This window comes from Nuphar pumila, chromosome 13 (assembly GCF_984573655.1).
Source record: "Nuphar pumila chromosome 13, dmNupPumi1.hap1.1, whole genome shotgun sequence".
Taxonomy (NCBI): domain Eukaryota; kingdom Viridiplantae; phylum Streptophyta; class Magnoliopsida; order Nymphaeales; family Nymphaeaceae; genus Nuphar; species Nuphar pumila.
The window spans coordinates 2,136,519-2,155,540 of record NC_143261.1 but is presented as its reverse complement, the minus strand read 5'-3'; the positions used below and the strand labels follow the sequence as shown (position 1 = coordinate 2,155,540).

The window sequence follows — 19,022 nt, the reverse complement described above, 5'->3', positions numbered from 1 at the left end:
AGAACTACGAGTCCTATCAAGTATCATCACTTAAATTCAGTAACACCCCAAAATCAAGGTCCATCATGTGACTGCCGGTTTTATAAAACTTAATGGGCTTTAAAATAGCATAAAGGAGATTTTAGTGTAAAATTTTTTCATGGATTTACAGGTGGCAGCATACGTTCAAGGACTTAATTTTCAAACTCACCATGAAATGAAGAATTTTGTTTAAAGAAGCATGGCCGAAGATTTCAGTTTAATTCCATGAACATAATTACGTACGTAATCACACCACCACAAAAGCTACAGTTCAACTATAACGCTAAACATGCGTGGGCACCCAAAGCCTGCTACAAATAGAACACTGCTCGCTATATATAACGACCATCTAACCCCTCTTGAATTCACTTAAACCTCTCTCTCTCTCTCTCTCGCTCGCCATGGCTTCTTCTTCTGGTTCAGGAGTAATGGTGCTTTCTCATATGACTGTTTTGGCAGCCTGCATGTTCTTTGTTCCTGCAGCTGTTTCACATTCAGATTGCTACACCTCCATCTTTAGCTTCGGGGACTCGCTTGCCGACACCGGAAACCTGCTACACTCCAGGCCTAGTGGGTTTTCGGTCATAGCCAACCTCCCCTATGGAGAAACCTTCTTTGGGCACCCCACAGGCCGATGCTCCAATGGAAGATTGATCGTCGACTTCATAGGTATTGTCTTTTTGTGCTTCTCTACTTCCATATATAGTCTTTCTCGCTTTTAAAAGAATATGGTGAAAGTTGCTTCCATTTGTTGCCAAGGTGGTTCACAGAGTCATGCATTAATATACTACTGGTCTTGGACGTGATAACAGTGGCATCTACTCTGACTCTTAATTAGCCTGAATTTGCTTACATATCTAAGTTGAATCCAAGAACCAGGTAGGATCAGGTTGGCTGCCATTGGATTAGGATCGTGCTTTGCCGATTCTCGGGGCAAACTATCGATTCAAGATTAATTTAGGCATGCCATGATCAGTGTTCAATTATAGTCACTATATATGGCTGAATGAGTTTGTTGTCTGAGTTACTGGTGTGAAGGCCACAGTAGCGAAATAGAACTACTTAATTAGTAGAGTATTTGAATCAGGGTGGACTTCATGACCTGATAAGGCTTTGAACTCTGTGATTTTAGTGTGATTGTGGGGCCAATTTCACTCCCGTATGATTTAGACCTCGATCATGTTTTGCATGAATATAAGTGTGTGAGTTTCATTTAAGGACTATATATACACTTGTATCTAGCATTGAGTCATCTAGTCACAGTAACTATGTTATGATTTGCTATGTTCAGCAATCTTATGACTAATTTCTAATACCTTTTCAGCCGAGGCATTCGGTCTTCCTCTTCTTCCTCCATATCTGGCTGATCCTGAGGGCAAAGAATACACCAATGGAGTCAATTTTGCTGTAGCAGGAGCTACAACACTTGATGTTTCATACTTTGAGAGCAAGAACATCAATCAACTATGGACCAACAACTCACTAAACGTCCAACTCGGCTGGTTCGACAGGCTTCTACCTTCACTATGCTCTTCAAAAGCAGGTAACCAACATATAAAATCTTGTTTTCTATTCTTCCCACAACAGATGAAAAGAAAAATAAAAACAAAAGCCCACAAGAGCTCTGCTCATCTGGTAGGTAACTTCAACAAGTAATTGACGGGATCATGTCAAGGGTTCGAAACCAACAGGGGGCATCTCTTGCTGCAAGGTCAGGTCAGAGCGGGGTGTACTCCCTGGTGGGCAGGGGGGGATCTTAATGGTTTTACCAACCGAAGGCCTGTCATTGTGGCTACAAAGCCGAAAAAAGAATCTTATGCCATATGTATATAAATGAATTGGATTAGACATGGTGGTTATGATTAGGGGTATCAATGGGTTCAACCTAAATAAGAAGGTCCGACGGTAAGACCCAAAGGGACTGATTAATACATGGAGCCAGGTATGGTTTGTGAAATTTCGTAAGACCTAGGCCCGACCCAAGTTTCGAAAAAGATTCACAAATTTTCAATTAAAAAGGATAAATTTTTTTTTTTTTTATTTTATTTTACCAGGTATGGTTCGGGTCTGGTTCATGTAATCCATATACGATTCAAGTATGGTTTCTCTTATGTTTTTTGGGTCTTGTTGGACCTGGGTCTGAACTTGATCGGTACCAGTATCTCAAATCAAGTCTAGGTCTGGTTCCACGTGGGTCTGAACCAAACCCAACCTATTGACAACCTTAGTTATGATTGAATGCATCAAAATTAAACTAAAAACTTCTTTGTTTCTCATTTGGGGTATGTGATAACAGAGTGCCACCACTTTCTCAAGTCATCACTATTTCTCGTTGGAGAGATTGGAGGGAACGACTACAATTACGCCTTCTTTCAAGGGAAGAGCATTGATGAGGTCAAGGCTTACGTGCATGATGTAGTGAACACCATTGCAGATGCTGTGAATGTGAGTTTTTAACATTTTTCACACTTTGCTACTTTTTTTACCTTTTTACATTTCTTATCTCCATTTAGAAATTTTGAAGGATTTATAGTACCTTTTCATTACCACCAACATCCAGAATTTCACGGATATTGGTATTTCCTAAGAACCTTGATAAACTAGAAAGTTCTTGATTTAGGGAAATGAACAACAACAACAACAACCCACTAGAATTGTTTTTATGACTCTGGTTAAGGCCTATATCACGGCAGCGGTCGACTGCATGGTCAGTGGGGTGGTTGTGAGGGGTGCTGAGATGAAGCCACCGGATCAAACCCCGCTGGTGCATGGGTGTGTCTGAAGCTTTCAGACGTGGGCCAAGTAAGGCAGGGTATAATTAGTCGTAGGGCTCACACGAGATTTTTCTCACTTCGGCGAGGGTTCCTCATCGTAAAAAAAAACAAACATACTCTGGCAAAGGTCTATGCAACTAACTGGAACTGGCCCAACTTGGTTCGACTTCGAACCTTTCAAGCCTTTGACTACTGAACTAACCTAATGAAATGCAGAGACTGGTAAAACATGGAGCAGTGGAGCTGATGATTCCGGGGAACCTTCCCATCGGCTGTTCGACAAGTTACCTGACGGCTTTCGGGTCGCAAAATGCGTCGGTTTATGACCCTCAGATCGGTTGCCTCAAGAGCTACAACGACTTTGCAGTCTACCACAATTCTCATCTGCAAGTTGCCCTCCAAAGGCTAAGGGAGCAACACCCACATGCAAAGATCATTTATGCTGATTACTACGATGCTGCTATGGGTTTTTTCAGAAACCCCAGCCAGTTTGGTATGCCAATGACTCAATTAAATTTACCTGTTTGATTTATCAGTTTCTGACAAGAACAAAAAAATGATATATATATAAATTGGTCTGAATTGGTTTTTGAATCGAATGGATTTTCCCAAGAAAAAGGTCAAATTAGTCTGAATAGAATCAAATCGAATTGTTTTGAATCAATCTATTAAAAAATTCATTTTTTTTTTTAATAGAGCACCCCTGCATCGAATAAAAAAGGGCAGGTTCTATCCGATTCGATTCGATTCGATTGGGATTTGTTAACATCGTATCCAATGATCCAACCTCCAGTTTTTTTTTTCTAAACCAAAATAAATTGGTAACTAATGTTTGTGTTTGCTTTTCTTCATGTGTAATTTTCAGGATTTGAGAGTGCTCTGAGAGCTTGCTGTGGTAAGGGAGAGCCATACAACTTCAACCTTGGGGCCACCTGTGGACAGCCAGGGATCGATGTATGCGGTGATCCATCCAAACATGTGAATTGGGATGGCATTCATCTCACTGAGAAGGCCTACCAGTGGATGGCTAGTGGATTCATCAATGGATTCTTCACTTACCCCACTCTGAGATTACCCCTAGAATATTGCTATTAATTAATCAAGGCTCTCAACCATTCAATCCCTTCAGTAGTATTTTTTTTATTTCATTTAACTCTCAATTGTTTCTCAACAGCTGGTGATTGGATCCCTCAGGAATAGAATAGTCCAAGGAAAGGTCTTACTTTTTTTTGGTCCAAGGACATGCATGGAAGTATACATCTTATAAAGAACTGATGAAATTATTATTTACCTGATTGTTCAAGGTTGCATATATAATGTTCTTTTCTATTTAAATTCCTTCCAGATTTATTTTTTGTTTGTTCATTCTTGTTGTTTTTCTTGAATGCTAAAAAGCACACAAATACAAAAACAAAAACAAAAAAAAGAATTTGGGGTTGATGGCACCTCAAATTTCCAACTGCCCCACCCCACAAAAAAAAAAAAAAAAAGAATTTGCGGTAGGTCATGGGATTTTTTTCCCTTGGACTATCTAAAGAAAAGCATATAAACATATCTCATTGGGAGTGGTGGTGATGACAAATAGTTGGACCTTAAGGGTGTGCTTGATTGTTTGTCCAAGATTTGATGGAACATAACCGACAGAACACGGAGAGGCCTATTTTGTGTGTTGGATTTCAAGCATCAGCTTCCAAGATTAAATAGTGATTGACTATTTATGATGGCCTTCAAGCTCTGGTTTCTGAAAAATGCCAAAGAGGGGCCTATTCTCATCATTGACCGTTAAACCCAGTTTAGATCTGATCAGTCGATTGAGTCAAATGAGATTAATACCCTCAATTGTTTAAAACACCTGTCGTTCCCTTTTCTACGAGGGTAGATAAGTGTTTTTGAATTGTAAAGGTTAATATAGAAAACTCAAAAGAATAGTAATTTCAAATACGGAAGAGGTTAACCTCATGTATTTGTTTGACTTTTTTTTCAAAAAAAAAAAGAGAGGCTCATATTAGTAAATTTGAAGAATGTGAGGTACTTTTTGGAATCAATGCTAAATAATTCGCACCTAATTGAAATTTGCTCAATTCCTTGCCTTCAATTAATCATAGTGACTAATATAATATTTTCAAGAAATTGCTTGAAAGTTTAAAACGGTAATTTCTTGTGAGATTTTCAAAATATCATGAGATTTAAGGAAAAAACATAAATATCATGATTTAAATGTGATATTTATGCTTTAAATGACTATTTATAATGAAAAAACCATGTGTTTATTTTTAACTAATTTGTATTCATATTTTCTTATAAAATTTATTTTTTACATTTTAAATTTATTTTTTATTGCTAAAATTTTGCCAAAAAATACAAGATTTATGAAAAAATTTCAAATTGTTTTTGAAAAATGATATTTTGCGGTGTCAAAGTAACCTAAGAATAAGATGAGCATAAGTGGTGTGAGTTTTATGAAAATGAGTTTTTTAAAATAATATTTTTAATGAAAACAAGTGTCAAAGCCAGACACAAAATAATAAAAACCGGCTCGCACGAGTGGTGAAATTCGGGTCAAACTCAAAGAACGGAAAATACTTCGTATTCAACACACAATCTAAACTATTCTTTATTGCCAAAATGAAAAAAATAATTTAATAAATAAACAAGAGAGTATTGTCCATGCAGAATTCTTAAACAAATAATAAAGTGTCTTATTACAACCCCAAATAAATTGAATTGAATAAAATAACGCCTATTCTAAAAATAAAAGCAAAAGTGTCTTCAGTGCTTGAAGCTTTTATTCCCTTCTTGATTGATTTGCTTCCCTTAGCCCTTCTCTCTTTCGGTAATGCTTGCTTTCTTGAACTTTTGCTTTTCTGAGAACTCTCTGAGAGCATTTTTGAGGGCCTCAATAGACCCCAGAGGGTACCTCGAGAACACAAAAAAGGTTTCACCGCACGTTCCAACACTTTTCTGCAAGACACAAAAAGAAAACACACAGCAGAAAAAGAAATCTACGAGAAAATCAAAAGCAAATATGCAAAAAAAGCACAAAAACATGAACTAATTAACACGAACCAACTGTGAACTAATTTACACTAAAAGACGAAATAGCAAAACTACCTAACTAATTAATTCAAGAACTAATGAACAACTAAGCTTAACTAATTCAAGAAATCAAGAACTAACTAAAAAAACCTAAACGAAACTAACTAACACTATATGTTGTACTGTTTATGAATGTAACCGAATAAATAAAATTGAAATATAAAAGTAACCTAGGCTATGCTGAAAATCAAATAAAATAATTAAATAAAAATCGGCTAGACTAATTCTAACTAACTATGCATGATAAACAAAACTTAATACTCTAAAGCATATAACATGAATCCAACGTGATTTAAACTAAAGTAAATAATTTAAAACTATCCTAAGCTACAACCACATGCAATGCATAAAACTAAAACAATGTTAGATATTAAGAAAAACCGCAAATTGCAAAGATCATGAAGATCGGCTAACTAATTTTAACGACTAATTAAACTAATTAACTTCAATCAAACTAATCTATACTAACATTAACTACAAAATTAACCCTAATCTAATCCCTAAAAAAACAAAATTCAACGTGAATTAAAACTAAGAGAAACACACTATTCAAAAATCGGATAACTAAGCATACTTTAAAAAAATGATAATTGCATAAAACTGGCTATTTCTAATGTAATCTATGAAAATAAAATAAAATAAAACTAACTATTTACTGACAAAAGAAAATGCCTAACTTTAATCTAAGTTATTCTAACAAAGAACGATAACGCAATAAAAGAAGATATATTGGTTAATAAAGAAAACCATTATTTAATTGATCTAAAGAACATTGAAATAAACAAAACCTGAAACACATTATTCTAACCTAAACCTAATCAAGAACTAATCAATTGTATACATGAATTGATACAATTTAACACCCCCCATCTCAAACTTAGGGCGTGATGACCGAAAGTTTGTCAAAGAGAAAATTAAATCTGGGAGAACATAGTGCCATTGTGAAAAAGTCTGCCAACTGGCATTCTGAGGTCACATAAGGAAGGTCTGTGATTTTCTGTAAGTAGGCTTCTCTGACATAGTGGTAGTCCATCTTAATGTGCTTAATTGGTAGACTTCTGAAAACTCTGATTTTTAGCAATATAAATTAATTGCACTTTTATTATCACAACACAATCTTGTAGGTCCTTGGATCAGTACTCCCATATCCTGCAATAATTGATGAATCCACACAATTTCTATAGTTATGGAGGTCATGGCTCGATATTCTGTTTCTGTTGATGCAAGAGACACCTTCTGTTGTTTCTTGCATTTCAATGAGATCTGTGATTTACCTAGAAAAATACAAAAACCAGTGGTGGAGTGACGCGTATTTGGGTAACCTCCCTAATTAGAGTCAGTATATGCAATGAATTCTAAATTAGAAGTTAAGGAAAAAAATACTCCCTTGTTTATTGTGCCTTTATATATCTGATAATACGAAGTACAACACTCATATGAACTGAAGTGAAGGCATGAAAAATGAAGGGTGATGATGGGATTTCTTTGGAAAATCCTACTCCCTATAGGCAACTTGTGAGATCCCTTATGCATCTTAGCATCACACGACCAAGCATATCTTATGCTGTGTTGAAATTGACTTACAGTATGCACGACATGAGATATGTCTGGTCGTGTGATACTAAGATATATAAGTGATCCCACAAGCTCCAGATAGGGAGTAGAATTTTCCAACGAAATCCCATCATCACCCTTCATGTTTGAGCCCACAACTTCTCATAAAATTTTTTATTTGTAATGCGGGACTTGTCAAGATTAATCCCGCAAGCCAATTTAGTTTAAGACAAAAAATAACCTCTATGAGAGTAAGCAATCTCAATACCCCAAAAAAAAAATAACCTCTATGGGATCTTGTCGAGTTACCTAAGAGAGTAAAACCTGTAGAGTGTAAATGAGTCTTTAAGACCAAGAAGGACTCCAAAGGTAACATAGAGAGACATAAGGCAAAATTAGTTGCTAAAAGATTCACCCAGATGGAGGGCATTGATTATAATGAGACATTTTCTCCTGTCTCAACTAAAGAGTCAATGAGAATAATTTTGGCCCTCGTAGCTCATTATGACTTGGAGCTATATCAGATGGATGTAAAAAATGTGTTCCTCAACAGGGATCTAAATAAAGAGGTATACATGTAACAACCACTTGGTTTCTCTCACGATGATCGTTTGGTTTGCAAGCTTAACAAATCAATATATGAACTTAAAGAGGCCTCCCGACAGTGGTATATTAAATTTTCCCAAGTCATTATGATGTTAGGGTTTATAGAAAACATTTTTGATCAATGTATATACCTTAAGGAAAGTGAGAGTAAGTTCATTATATTGATATTGTATGTGAATGACATTTTGCTGGCAACGAACGATATAAAGTTACTTACAGAGATAAAACAGTTTCTTGCATCATATTTTGATATGAAAGATATGGGTGAGGCTGCTTATGTACTCGACATTGAGATCCGTCGAGATAGATCAAAAGATTTTCTAGGCCTCTCTTAAAGATCCTATATAAATAAGGTGTTAAAATGATATGGGATGGAGACTTGTTCTCCTAATTCAACACCCATATCAAAAGGTGACAAGTTGAGCTTAAAGGATTGTCCACAAGACGATATTGACAAAACACATATGAGTGTTTATCCATATGCGTAAGTTGTTGGCAACTTACAATACACTAGACATGTTATCGTCCAGATATCTCTTTTGCAGTAGGGGTGCTTGGCCAATTTTAGTCTAACTAAGGCATACCCTATTGGAAAGCTGCAAAGAAAGTCTTGCGGCATTTGCAAGGGATAAAAGATTATATGTTGATATATCATAAAGTTGATCACCTCGAGGTCATTGTCTACTCGGATGCGGACTTAGGAGGATGCCTTGATAGTAGAAAGTCTACTACTGGGTACATCTTCTTACTTATTGGGAGCGTGATGTCTTGTAGGAGTGGAAAGTAGACGACCACTGTTGCTCACACCATGAAGGCAAAATTCATAGTATTGTACGACACTACCTCGCAGGGCATATCGTTGAAGAACTTTATATCACAGTTAAAGGTGGTCGATTTCATTGAGAAGCCACTGAAGGTCTACTCTGATAATGAAGTTGCGATGTCCTTTTCGAATAATAATAAAAGTATTACAACATGTACACATATGAAATTAAGGTACTTTGTTGTTAAAGAAAGGACAAAGAATCATCTAGTGCATATTGTTAATATTGGTACCAAAGAGATAATTGTTGATCCTCTTATTAAAGGGCTAGCACCAGGATTATGTTCCGAACATGTATTGAGGATAGGGTTGTTAAACTTTTTTTATATATACATATAAAAATAAAGTGATCACATTCATTTCATTGATTCTCGTTATTACTTGTTTGTTGTTAATCTCATAAGGATTAGAGATTCAACTAAGGATCTACATAATAGATCATAAAGGCCAATCTATTCATCAAGTTATTCCCATAAAGTTTTTTGGTTAAGGGTTTATCGTCGAAACAAGTGAGAGAATATTGGTATAAACCACCAGCTAGTGGGGGTGGTTACCCACGATGTGGATACCCCCCACAGAAGATGCTTCTTCCGATAAACTTGCACAGAATAAGGGAGAAGGGTTACACAAACGGTTCCCACTTTGTGCCTATAAAAGAGGTATCATGAGCAACCCTCAAAGACGTGTGAAAACACAGGGTGAAAAACAGAAAAATGAGAGAGGAAATCAGTTGGATATCTTACCTCTCCATTCAGTGTTTTTCCATCCGGTGAGGGAACAGATCCTGCCCACCGCCTGCATCCAGCAGCCTGCGCTCGTGGAGTGCAGCAGTCCGGCTAAGGAGAAGTTTTCTCCTGTTCAGCCACAACCAATAGCTTCCCCTGCACCAGCGTCGATCATCAGCCATCATCCAGTTCATCAATGGCGGCATCAGGTAATCCTGCCTCTGCATTTCTTTTGCATTGTTTTATCAGTAACTTGCTATTGTTGTTTTTATTTGTGCGCTGGCTGGCCGAATCATAACCCAACATATTCACATCTAAAATTACTTATAATATCTCTTAACTCAAGTTTGCACAAACTATCGTGGTATACAAGATTGCACAAACTATCGTGGTATAAAACTCATGAGTCATACTATGAAACTTTGGGAGAGGGTGATTGAGTCTAGGTTGAGGAAGGTTGTCATGATATCGGAGAATCAATTTGGTTTTATGCCTGGAAGATCAACTATGGAAGCTATACATCTTCTTAGACAACTTATTGAAAGATATAGAGAGAGGAACAAAGATTTGCATATGGTTTTTATTGATTTAGAGAAGGCATACGATAGAGTACCTAGGGACGTTCTCTGGTGGACAATGATGAAGAAAGGTGTTTCTCTCAAGTACATTAGTATAATTAAAGATATGTATGTAGGAGTAGTAACCAATGTCCGCACTTGTGGAGGGGTGACAACCAATTTTCCGATAACGGTTGGGTTACATCAAGGATCTGCTTTAAGCCCTTTCCTATTTGCGATAGTGATGGATGAGCTTACGAGATCAATTCAAGAAAATGTACCGTGGTGTATGTTGTTTGCTGATGATATTGTTTTGATTGATGAGTCTAGAGCTGGGGTTAATGCTAAGTTAGAATTATGGAGACAGACATTGGAAGCTAGAGGTTTTAAGTTGAGTAAGAGTAAGACTGAATATATGGAATGTCGGTTTAGTAAGCAACGAAGTAGGGATGGGAGTGTAGTGAAGCTTGGTGAGCAAGATATACCGGTGAATGATTATTTCAAATATTTGGGATCCATCATTCAAAAGTATGGAGAAATTGATGGAGATGTAAATCATAGGATAAAGGTTGGGTGGATGAAATGGAAAAGTGCTACTGGAGTGCTGTGCGATCGTAGAATGCCATTGCGGTTGAAGGGAAAGTTTTATAGGACGACTATTAGACCCGCTTTACTATATGGTACGGAATGTTGGGCTGCCAAGAGACATCATATTCAAAAAATGAGTGTAGCTGAGATGCGGATGCTTAGATGGATGTGTGGAAATACAATAAAAGATAAGATTCGGAACGAAGAGATACGTAAGAAGGTAGGTGTTGCACCCATTGAAAATAAGATGCGAGAGAATCGTTTACGGTGGTTTGGACATATTCGGCGAAGGCCTAATGATGCTCCAGTTAGAAGGTTGGAGAAATGGGAAAATATATTAGTTAAAAGAGGTCGGGGTAGGCCTAGGAAGACTTGGATGGAGATGATAGGAAAGGATATGAATGCTTTGAACCTCACCGAGGACATGGCGTTGGATAGAAATGATTGGAGGAAAATGATTCATGTGGAAGACCCAAAATGAATTTCTTTTTTGGTTCATATCGCTGACCCCAATTGTTTTGGGATGAAGGCGTAGTTGTTGTTGTTGTTGTTGTTGTATCTCTTAACTCAAGTGTGAACACTATACTTTTACCGCAATCGAGTCTCAAGGTGCTCAAACAGTATGATATGATCATTACACCAACATATTTGTATTAATGTACAAAACTTCTTGCAGATTTACCAAAATATTTCTCCTAAATTGACTCACAAAACCTGAAATTTTGTGTCACTAGTTTAATCAACACTATTAGACAAGTAGATTCATTTCTTCAATACGAGTCCAATGCACCAAACCTCGCTCAATTTTGAGTTTGGGGTGCAAAGTTATGCCTATTTTACCAAAATGGATCTCGGGTACCTAAAAGGGTATTATGGTCATTTCACATCTATTTATAATTCAAGACTATCTCACAACCCGATCCGAATCTATTTATGATCTGGATCTGACCCTGTCAGATTGGATCTAGATTCATTACTTATCTAAATACATAACAGTTTGACTGGATATAGAATAATCTAACTAGATCCTAGACAATCTAACCGGATCCAGAACACTCTGACTGGATTCATACACTCTCACTGGATCCAGAACGGTCTAATCTAGACCTAGTTCTGATATGGATCCAAGAGTGATCCAATCAGATCTAGAGTAATCAATCTGGATCCAGAATAGGTCTGAATCAAACTGAATCTGAACTAAGAACCCAGATCCAGTTAGACTGAACCAGTTTGGCTTGACTCGGGTTTATCCAAACCGGTTCGATTCAGACCCAATTCGGTTTAGACCAATTCCTCAAGAACCAGTTTGGTCTGAATCGACCCATATAAACCGGTTCGGCGAGACCCGATTTGTTCTGAACCGGTTCAACCAACAAACTCTTTTTTTTCTATCTGGATCGATCTTGGTCTGGGTGCGACCCAGACCGACTCGTTTCAGTTCGGTCTAGGTCGCACCCAGGCTGAACCGACCACACATTTTTTTTGAATGCAAAATTGGTCTGGGGACGACCTAGACTGACACGTTTTGGTCTAAGTCGCACCCAAACTTTGCCTCGGTCTGCTCTAAAAAGCCGAAACTGACAAATCCATATCTCTCTCTCTCTATATATATATAAATAAATATATAAATATATATATATATATATATATATATATATATATATATATATAGAAAGAGAGACAGAGAGAGAGAACCATTCATTTCTTTCATCGCGAAGGATCGGAGAAACTGACAAATCCATAACCCTGTGTCTTTCCGGTCCCATAATATCTTAATACCTTTACAAAGTTTTGGCATGAAACAATGAAACAATGTACGACATCGAATCAGTTTTCATAAAACGTAGCAACATGTTGCCTGTTTGGGAGACACAAGTCTTTCAGATATACAACATACAAATGTTCCATCAGCCACAAACGATGATATCACGAGGAACTTCTACGTACATTAAATAGATATACAACATTTGTCCCTCAGGCCCTCTGCCATACCGGTGGGAGTCGAACCTTGGATGAAGGGTTCAGCACCTTCTCCCCAAGCCCTCTGCCACTTATAGTTCTGCAATTTAGAACTGGATCTGGAAGTGGACTTGCTCAAAAAAAAAATTAGTTCTGGAACTGGGTAGTCTTCAGCCTCAGACTGACCTAACGATTTGCAACCATAGTGACAAAACATTTTTTGGGTAAATATTGGCAGCCAAATTCTCGTGAAAAATTGATTCTTTTTTTGGGAAGAAAATGGAAAAACATGTACAATAAAATATTGTAATTATTTTTACAAAGAAAAATTAAAAATAAATTCTGGCATTTTTATTGGAAATTAAATATTGGCCAGCCAAAATCTCACATTTTTTTTTCTTCAAAGAAACGCCAATATTGGTCACTATATGTTTGCAACCCTAGTGAGACAGCTCTTCAAGACTCATGTTGAGATCTTGATCCCTTGGACAGCCATGTTTTCTAGAGTTGTAGTCCCAATTAAAGGTCCATATAATTAGTGAAGTAAACCTTGCCTATTGACACCATGGATATATATCCATATTGGGATTAGAACTGTCAACCGAAGAATATTGGTTTCAAGAGTCCATATTACATAAAATTTGTGCAATCCTCAAGTCTCACCATCTCTGGTTGATAAGGATGGAAGAGTTGGTTATCTTCTGGGATTCTTTTTTCCATCTAAAGTCCAGTTATTTGGTCCTCAATCTTGTAGAAGGGTAAATGGAGTAGAACTACGAGTCCTATCAAGTATCATCACTTAAATTCAGTAACACCCCAAAATCAAGGTCCATCATGTGACTGCCGGTTTTATAAAACTTAATGGGCTTTAAAATAGCATAAAGGAGATTTTAGTGTAAAATTTTTTCATGGATTTACAGGTGGCAGCATACGTTCAAGGACTTAATTTTCAAACTCACCATGAAATGAAGAATTTTGTTTAAAGAAGCATGGCCGAAGATTTCAGTTTAATTCCATGAACATAATTACGTACGTAATCACACCACCACAAAAGCTACAGTTCAACTATAACGCTAAACATGCGTGGGCACCCAAAGCCTGCTACAAATAGAACACTGCTCGCTATATATAACGACCATCTAACCCCTCTTGAATTCACTTAAACCTCTCTCTCTCTCTCTCTCGCTCGCCATGGCTTCTTCTTCTGGTTCAGGAGTAATGGTGCTTTCTCATATGACTGTTTTGGCAGCCTGCATGTTCTTTGTTCCTGCAGCTGTTTCACATTCAGATTGCTACACCTCCATCTTTAGCTTCGGGGACTCGCTTGCCGACACCGGAAACCTGCTACACTCCAGGCCTAGTGGGTTTTCGGTCATAGCCAACCTCCCCTATGGAGAAACCTTCTTTGGGCACCCCACAGGCCGATGCTCCAATGGAAGATTGATCGTCGACTTCATAGGTATTGTCTTTTTGTGCTTCTCTACTTCCATATATAGTCTTTCTCGCTTTTAAAAGAATATGGTGAAAGTTGCTTCCATTTGTTGCCAAGGTGGTTCACAGAGTCATGCATTAATATACTACTGGTCTTGGACGTGATAACAGTGGCATCTACTCTGACTCTTAATTAGCCTGAATTTGCTTACATATCTAAGTTGAATCCAAGAACCAGGTAGGATCAGGTTGGCTGCCATTGGATTAGGATCGTGCTTTGCCGATTCTCGGGGCAAACTATCGATTCAAGATTAATTTAGGCATGCCATGATCAGTGTTCAATTATAGTCACTATATATGGCTGAATGAGTTTGTTGTCTGAGTTACTGGTGTGAAGGCCACAGTAGCGAAATAGAACTACTTAATTAGTAGAGTATTTGAATCAGGGTGGACTTCATGACCTGATAAGGCTTTGAACTCTGTGATTTTAGTGTGATTGTGGGGCCAATTTCACTCCCGTATGATTTAGACCTCGATCATGTTTTGCATGAATATAAGTGTGTGAGTTTCATTTAAGGACTATATATACACTTGTATCTAGCATTGAGTCATCTAGTCACAGTAACTATGTTATGATTTGCTATGTTCAGCAATCTTATGACTAATTTCTAATACCTTTTCAGCCGAGGCATTCGGTCTTCCTCTTCTTCCTCCATATCTGGCTGATCCTGAGGGCAAAGAATACACCAATGGAGTCAATTTTGCTGTAGCAGGAGCTACAACACTTGATGTTTCATACTTTGAGAGCAAGAACATCAATCAACTATGGACCAACAACTCACTAAACGTCCAACTCGGCTGGTTCGACAGGCTTCTACCTTCACTATGCTCTTCAAAAGCAGGTAACCAACATATAAAATCTTGTTTTCTATTCTTCCCACAACAGATGAAAAGAAAAATAAAAACAAAAGCCCACAAGAGCTCTGCTCATCTGGTAGGTAACTTCAACAAGTAATTGACGGGATCATGTCAAGGGTTCGAAACCAACAGGGGGCATCTCTTGCTGCAAGGTCAGGTCAGAGCGGGGTGTACTCCCTGGTGGGCAGGGGGGGATCTTAATGGTTTTACCAACCGAAGGCCTGTCATTGTGGCTACAAAGCCGAAAAAAGAATCTTATGCCATATGTATATAAATGAATTGGATTAGACATGGTGGTTATGATTAGGGGTATCAATGGGTTCAACCTAAATAAGAAGGTCCGACGGTAAGACCCAAAGGGACTGATTAATACATGGAGCCAGGTATGGTTTGTGAAATTTCGTAAGACCTAGGCCCGACCCAAGTTTCGAAAAAGATTCACAAATTTTCAATTAAAAAGGATAAATTTTTTTTTTTTTTATTTTATTTTACCAGGTATGGTTCGGGTCTGGTTCATGTAATCCATATACGATTCAAGTATGGTTTCTCTTATGTTTTTTGGGTCTTGTTGGACCTGGGTCTGAACTTGATCGGTACCAGTATCTCAAATCAAGTCTAGGTCTGGTTCCACGTGGGTCTGAACCAAACCCAACCTATTGACAACCTTAGTTATGATTGAATGCATCAAAATTAAACTAAAAACTTCTTTGTTTCTCATTTGGGGTATGTGATAACAGAGTGCCACCACTTTCTCAAGTCATCACTATTTCTCGTTGGAGAGATTGGAGGGAACGACTACAATTACGCCTTCTTTCAAGGGAAGAGCATTGATGAGGTCAAGGCTTACGTGCATGATGTAGTGAACACCATTGCAGATGCTGTGAATGTGAGTTTTTAACATTTTTCACACTTTGCTACTTTTTTTACCTTTTTACATTTCTTATCTCCATTTAGAAATTTTGAAGGATTTATAGTACCTTTTCATTACCACCAACATCCAGAATTTCACGGATATTGGTATTTCCTAAGAACCTTGATAAACTAGAAAGTTCTTGATTTAGGGAAATGAACAACAACAACAACAACCCACTAGAATTGTTTTTATGACTCTGGTTAAGGCCTATATCACGGCAGCGGTCGACTGCATGGTCAGTGGGGTGGTTGTGAGGGGTGCTGAGATGAAGCCACCGGATCAAACCCCGCTGGTGCATGGGTGTGTCTGAAGCTTTCAGACGTGGGCCAAGTAAGGCAGGGTATAATTAGTCGTAGGGCTCACACGAGATTTTTCTCACTTCGGCGAGGGTTCCTCATCGTAAAAAAAAACAAACATACTCTGGCAAAGGTCTATGCAACTAACTGGAACTGGCCCAACTTGGTTCGACTTCGAACCTTTCAAGCCTTTGACTACTGAACTAACCTAATGAAATGCAGAGACTGGTAAAACATGGAGCAGTGGAGCTGATGATTCCGGGGAACCTTCCCATCGGCTGTTCGACAAGTTACCTGACGGCTTTCGGGTCGCAAAATGCGTCGGTTTATGACCCTCAGATCGGTTGCCTCAAGAGCTACAACGACTTTGCAGTCTACCACAATTCTCATCTGCAAGTTGCCCTCCAAAGGCTAAGGGAGCAACACCCACATGCAAAGATCATTTATGCTGATTACTACGATGCTGCTATGGGTTTTTTCAGAAACCCCAGCCAGTTTGGTATGCCAATGACTCAATTAAATTTACCTGTTTGATTTATCAGTTTCTGACAAGAACAAAAAAATGATATATATATAAATTGGTCTGAATTGGTTTTTGAATCGAATGGATTTTCCCAAGAAAAAGGTCAAATTAGTCTGAATAGAATCAAATCGAATTGTTTTGAATCAATCTATTAAAAAATTCATTTTTTTTTTTAATAGAGCACCCCTGCATCGAATAAAAAAGGGCAGGTTCTATCCGATTCGATTCGATTCGATTGGGATTTGTTAACATCGTATCCAATGATCCAACCTCCAGTTTTTTTTTTCTAAACCAAAATAAATTGGTAACTAATGTTTGTGTTTGCTTTTCTTCATGTGTAATTTTCAGGATTTGAGAGTGCTCTGAGAGCTTGCTGTGGTAAGGGAGAGCCATACAACTTCAACCTTGGGGCCACCTGTGGACAGCCAGGGATCGATGTATGCGGTGATCCATCCAAACATGTGAATTGGGATGGCATTCATCTCACTGAGAAGGCCTACCAGTGGATGGCTAGTGGATTCATCAATGGATTCTTCACTTACCCCACTCTGAGATTACCCCTAGAATATTGCTATTAATTAATCAAGGCTCTCAACCATTCAATCCCTTCAGTAGTATTTTTTTTATTTCATTTAACTCTCAATTGTTTCTCAACAGCTGGTGATTGGATCCCTCAGGAATAGAATAGTCCAAGGAAAGGTCTTACTTTTTTTTGGTCCAAGGACATGCATGGAAGTATACATCTTATAAAGAACTGATGAAATTATTATTTACCTGATTGTTCAAGGTTGCATATATAATGTTCTTTTCTATTTAAATTCCTTCCAGATTTATTTTTTGTTTGTTCATTCTTGTTGTTTTTCTTGAATGCTAAAAAGCACACAAATACAAAAACAAAAACAAAAAAAAGAATTTGGGGTTGATGGCACCTCAAATTTCCAACTGCCCCACCCCACAAAAAAAAAAAAAAAAAGAATTTGCGGTAGGTCATGGGATTTTTTTCCCTTGGACTATCTAAAGAAAAGCATATAAACATATCTCATTGGGAGTGGTGGTGATGACAAATAGTTGGACCTTAAGGGTGTGCTTGATTGTTTGTCCAAGATTTGATGGAACATAACCGACAGAACACGGAGAGGCCTATTTTGTGTGTTGGATTTCAAGCATCAGCTTCCAAGATTAAATAGTGATTGACTATTTATGATGGCCTTCAAGCTCTGGTTTCTGAAAAATGCCAAAGAGGGGCCTATTCTCATCATTGACCGTTAAACCCAGTTTAGATCTGATCAGTCGATTGAGTCAAATGAGATTAATACCCTCAATTGTTTAAAACACCTGTCGTTCCCTTTTCTACGAGGGTAGATAAGTGTTTTTGAATTGTAAAGGTTAATATAGAAAACTCAAAAGAATAGTAATTTCAAATACGGAAGAGGTTAACCTCATGTATTTGTTTGACTTTTTTTTCAAAAAAAAAAAAGAGAGGCTCATATTAGTAAATTTGAAGAATGTGAGGTACTTTTTGGAATCAATGCTAAATAATTCGCACCTAATTGAAATTTGCTCAATTCCTTGCCTTCAATTAATCATAGTGACTAATATAATATTTTCAAGAAATTGCTTGAAAGTTTAAAACGGTAATTTCTTGTGAGATTTTCAAAATATCATGAGATTTAAGGAAAAAACATAAATATCATGATTTAAATGTGATATTTATGCTTTAAATGACTATTTATAATGAAAAAACCATGTGTTTATTTTTAACTAATTTGTATTCATATTTTCTTATAAAATTTATTTTTTACATTTTAAATTTATTTTTTATTGCTAAAATTTTGCCAAAAAATACAAGATTTATGAAAAAATTTCAAATTGTTTTTGAAAAATGATATTTTGCGGTGTCAAAGTAACCTAAGAATAAGATGAGCATAAGTGGTGTGAGTTTTATGAAAATGAGTTTTTTAAAATAATATTTTTAATGAAAACAAGTGTCAAAGCCAGACACAAAATAATAAAAACCGGCTCGCACGAGTGGTGAAATTCGGGTCAAACTCAAAGAACGGAAAATACTTCGTATTCAACACACAATCTAAACTATTCTTTATTGCCAAAATGAAAAAAATAATTTAATAAATAAACAAGAGAGTATTGTCCATGCAGAATTCTTAAACAAATAATAAAGTGTCTTATTACAACCCCAAATAAATTGAATTGAATAAAATAACGCCTATTCTAAAAATA

The 19,022-nt window shown here is 37.2% G+C and overlaps 2 protein-coding genes across 2 annotated transcripts; both read left to right on the top strand.

Moving 5' to 3' along the window:
- Positions 1-422: 422 nt before the first annotated feature.
- On the top strand, positions 423-3,890 carry LOC149817476 (GDSL esterase/lipase At5g45910-like). Its single transcript, XM_089985402.1, has 5 exons — positions 423-690; positions 1,346-1,564; positions 2,318-2,466; positions 3,012-3,288; positions 3,661-3,890. Exons 1-5 carry the CDS (start codon positions 423-425, stop codon positions 3,888-3,890), a joined length of 1,143 nt encoding a protein of 380 aa, XP_089841528.1.
- Positions 3,891-13,894: 10,004 nt separating this feature from the next.
- On the top strand, positions 13,895-17,362 carry LOC149817475 (GDSL esterase/lipase At5g45910-like). Its single transcript, XM_089985400.1, has 5 exons — positions 13,895-14,162; positions 14,818-15,036; positions 15,790-15,938; positions 16,484-16,760; positions 17,133-17,362. The coding sequence occupies exons 1-5, from the start codon at positions 13,895-13,897 to the stop codon at positions 17,360-17,362; spliced, it is 1,143 nt and encodes a 380-aa protein (XP_089841526.1).
- Positions 17,363-19,022: the final 1,660 nt, after the last annotated feature.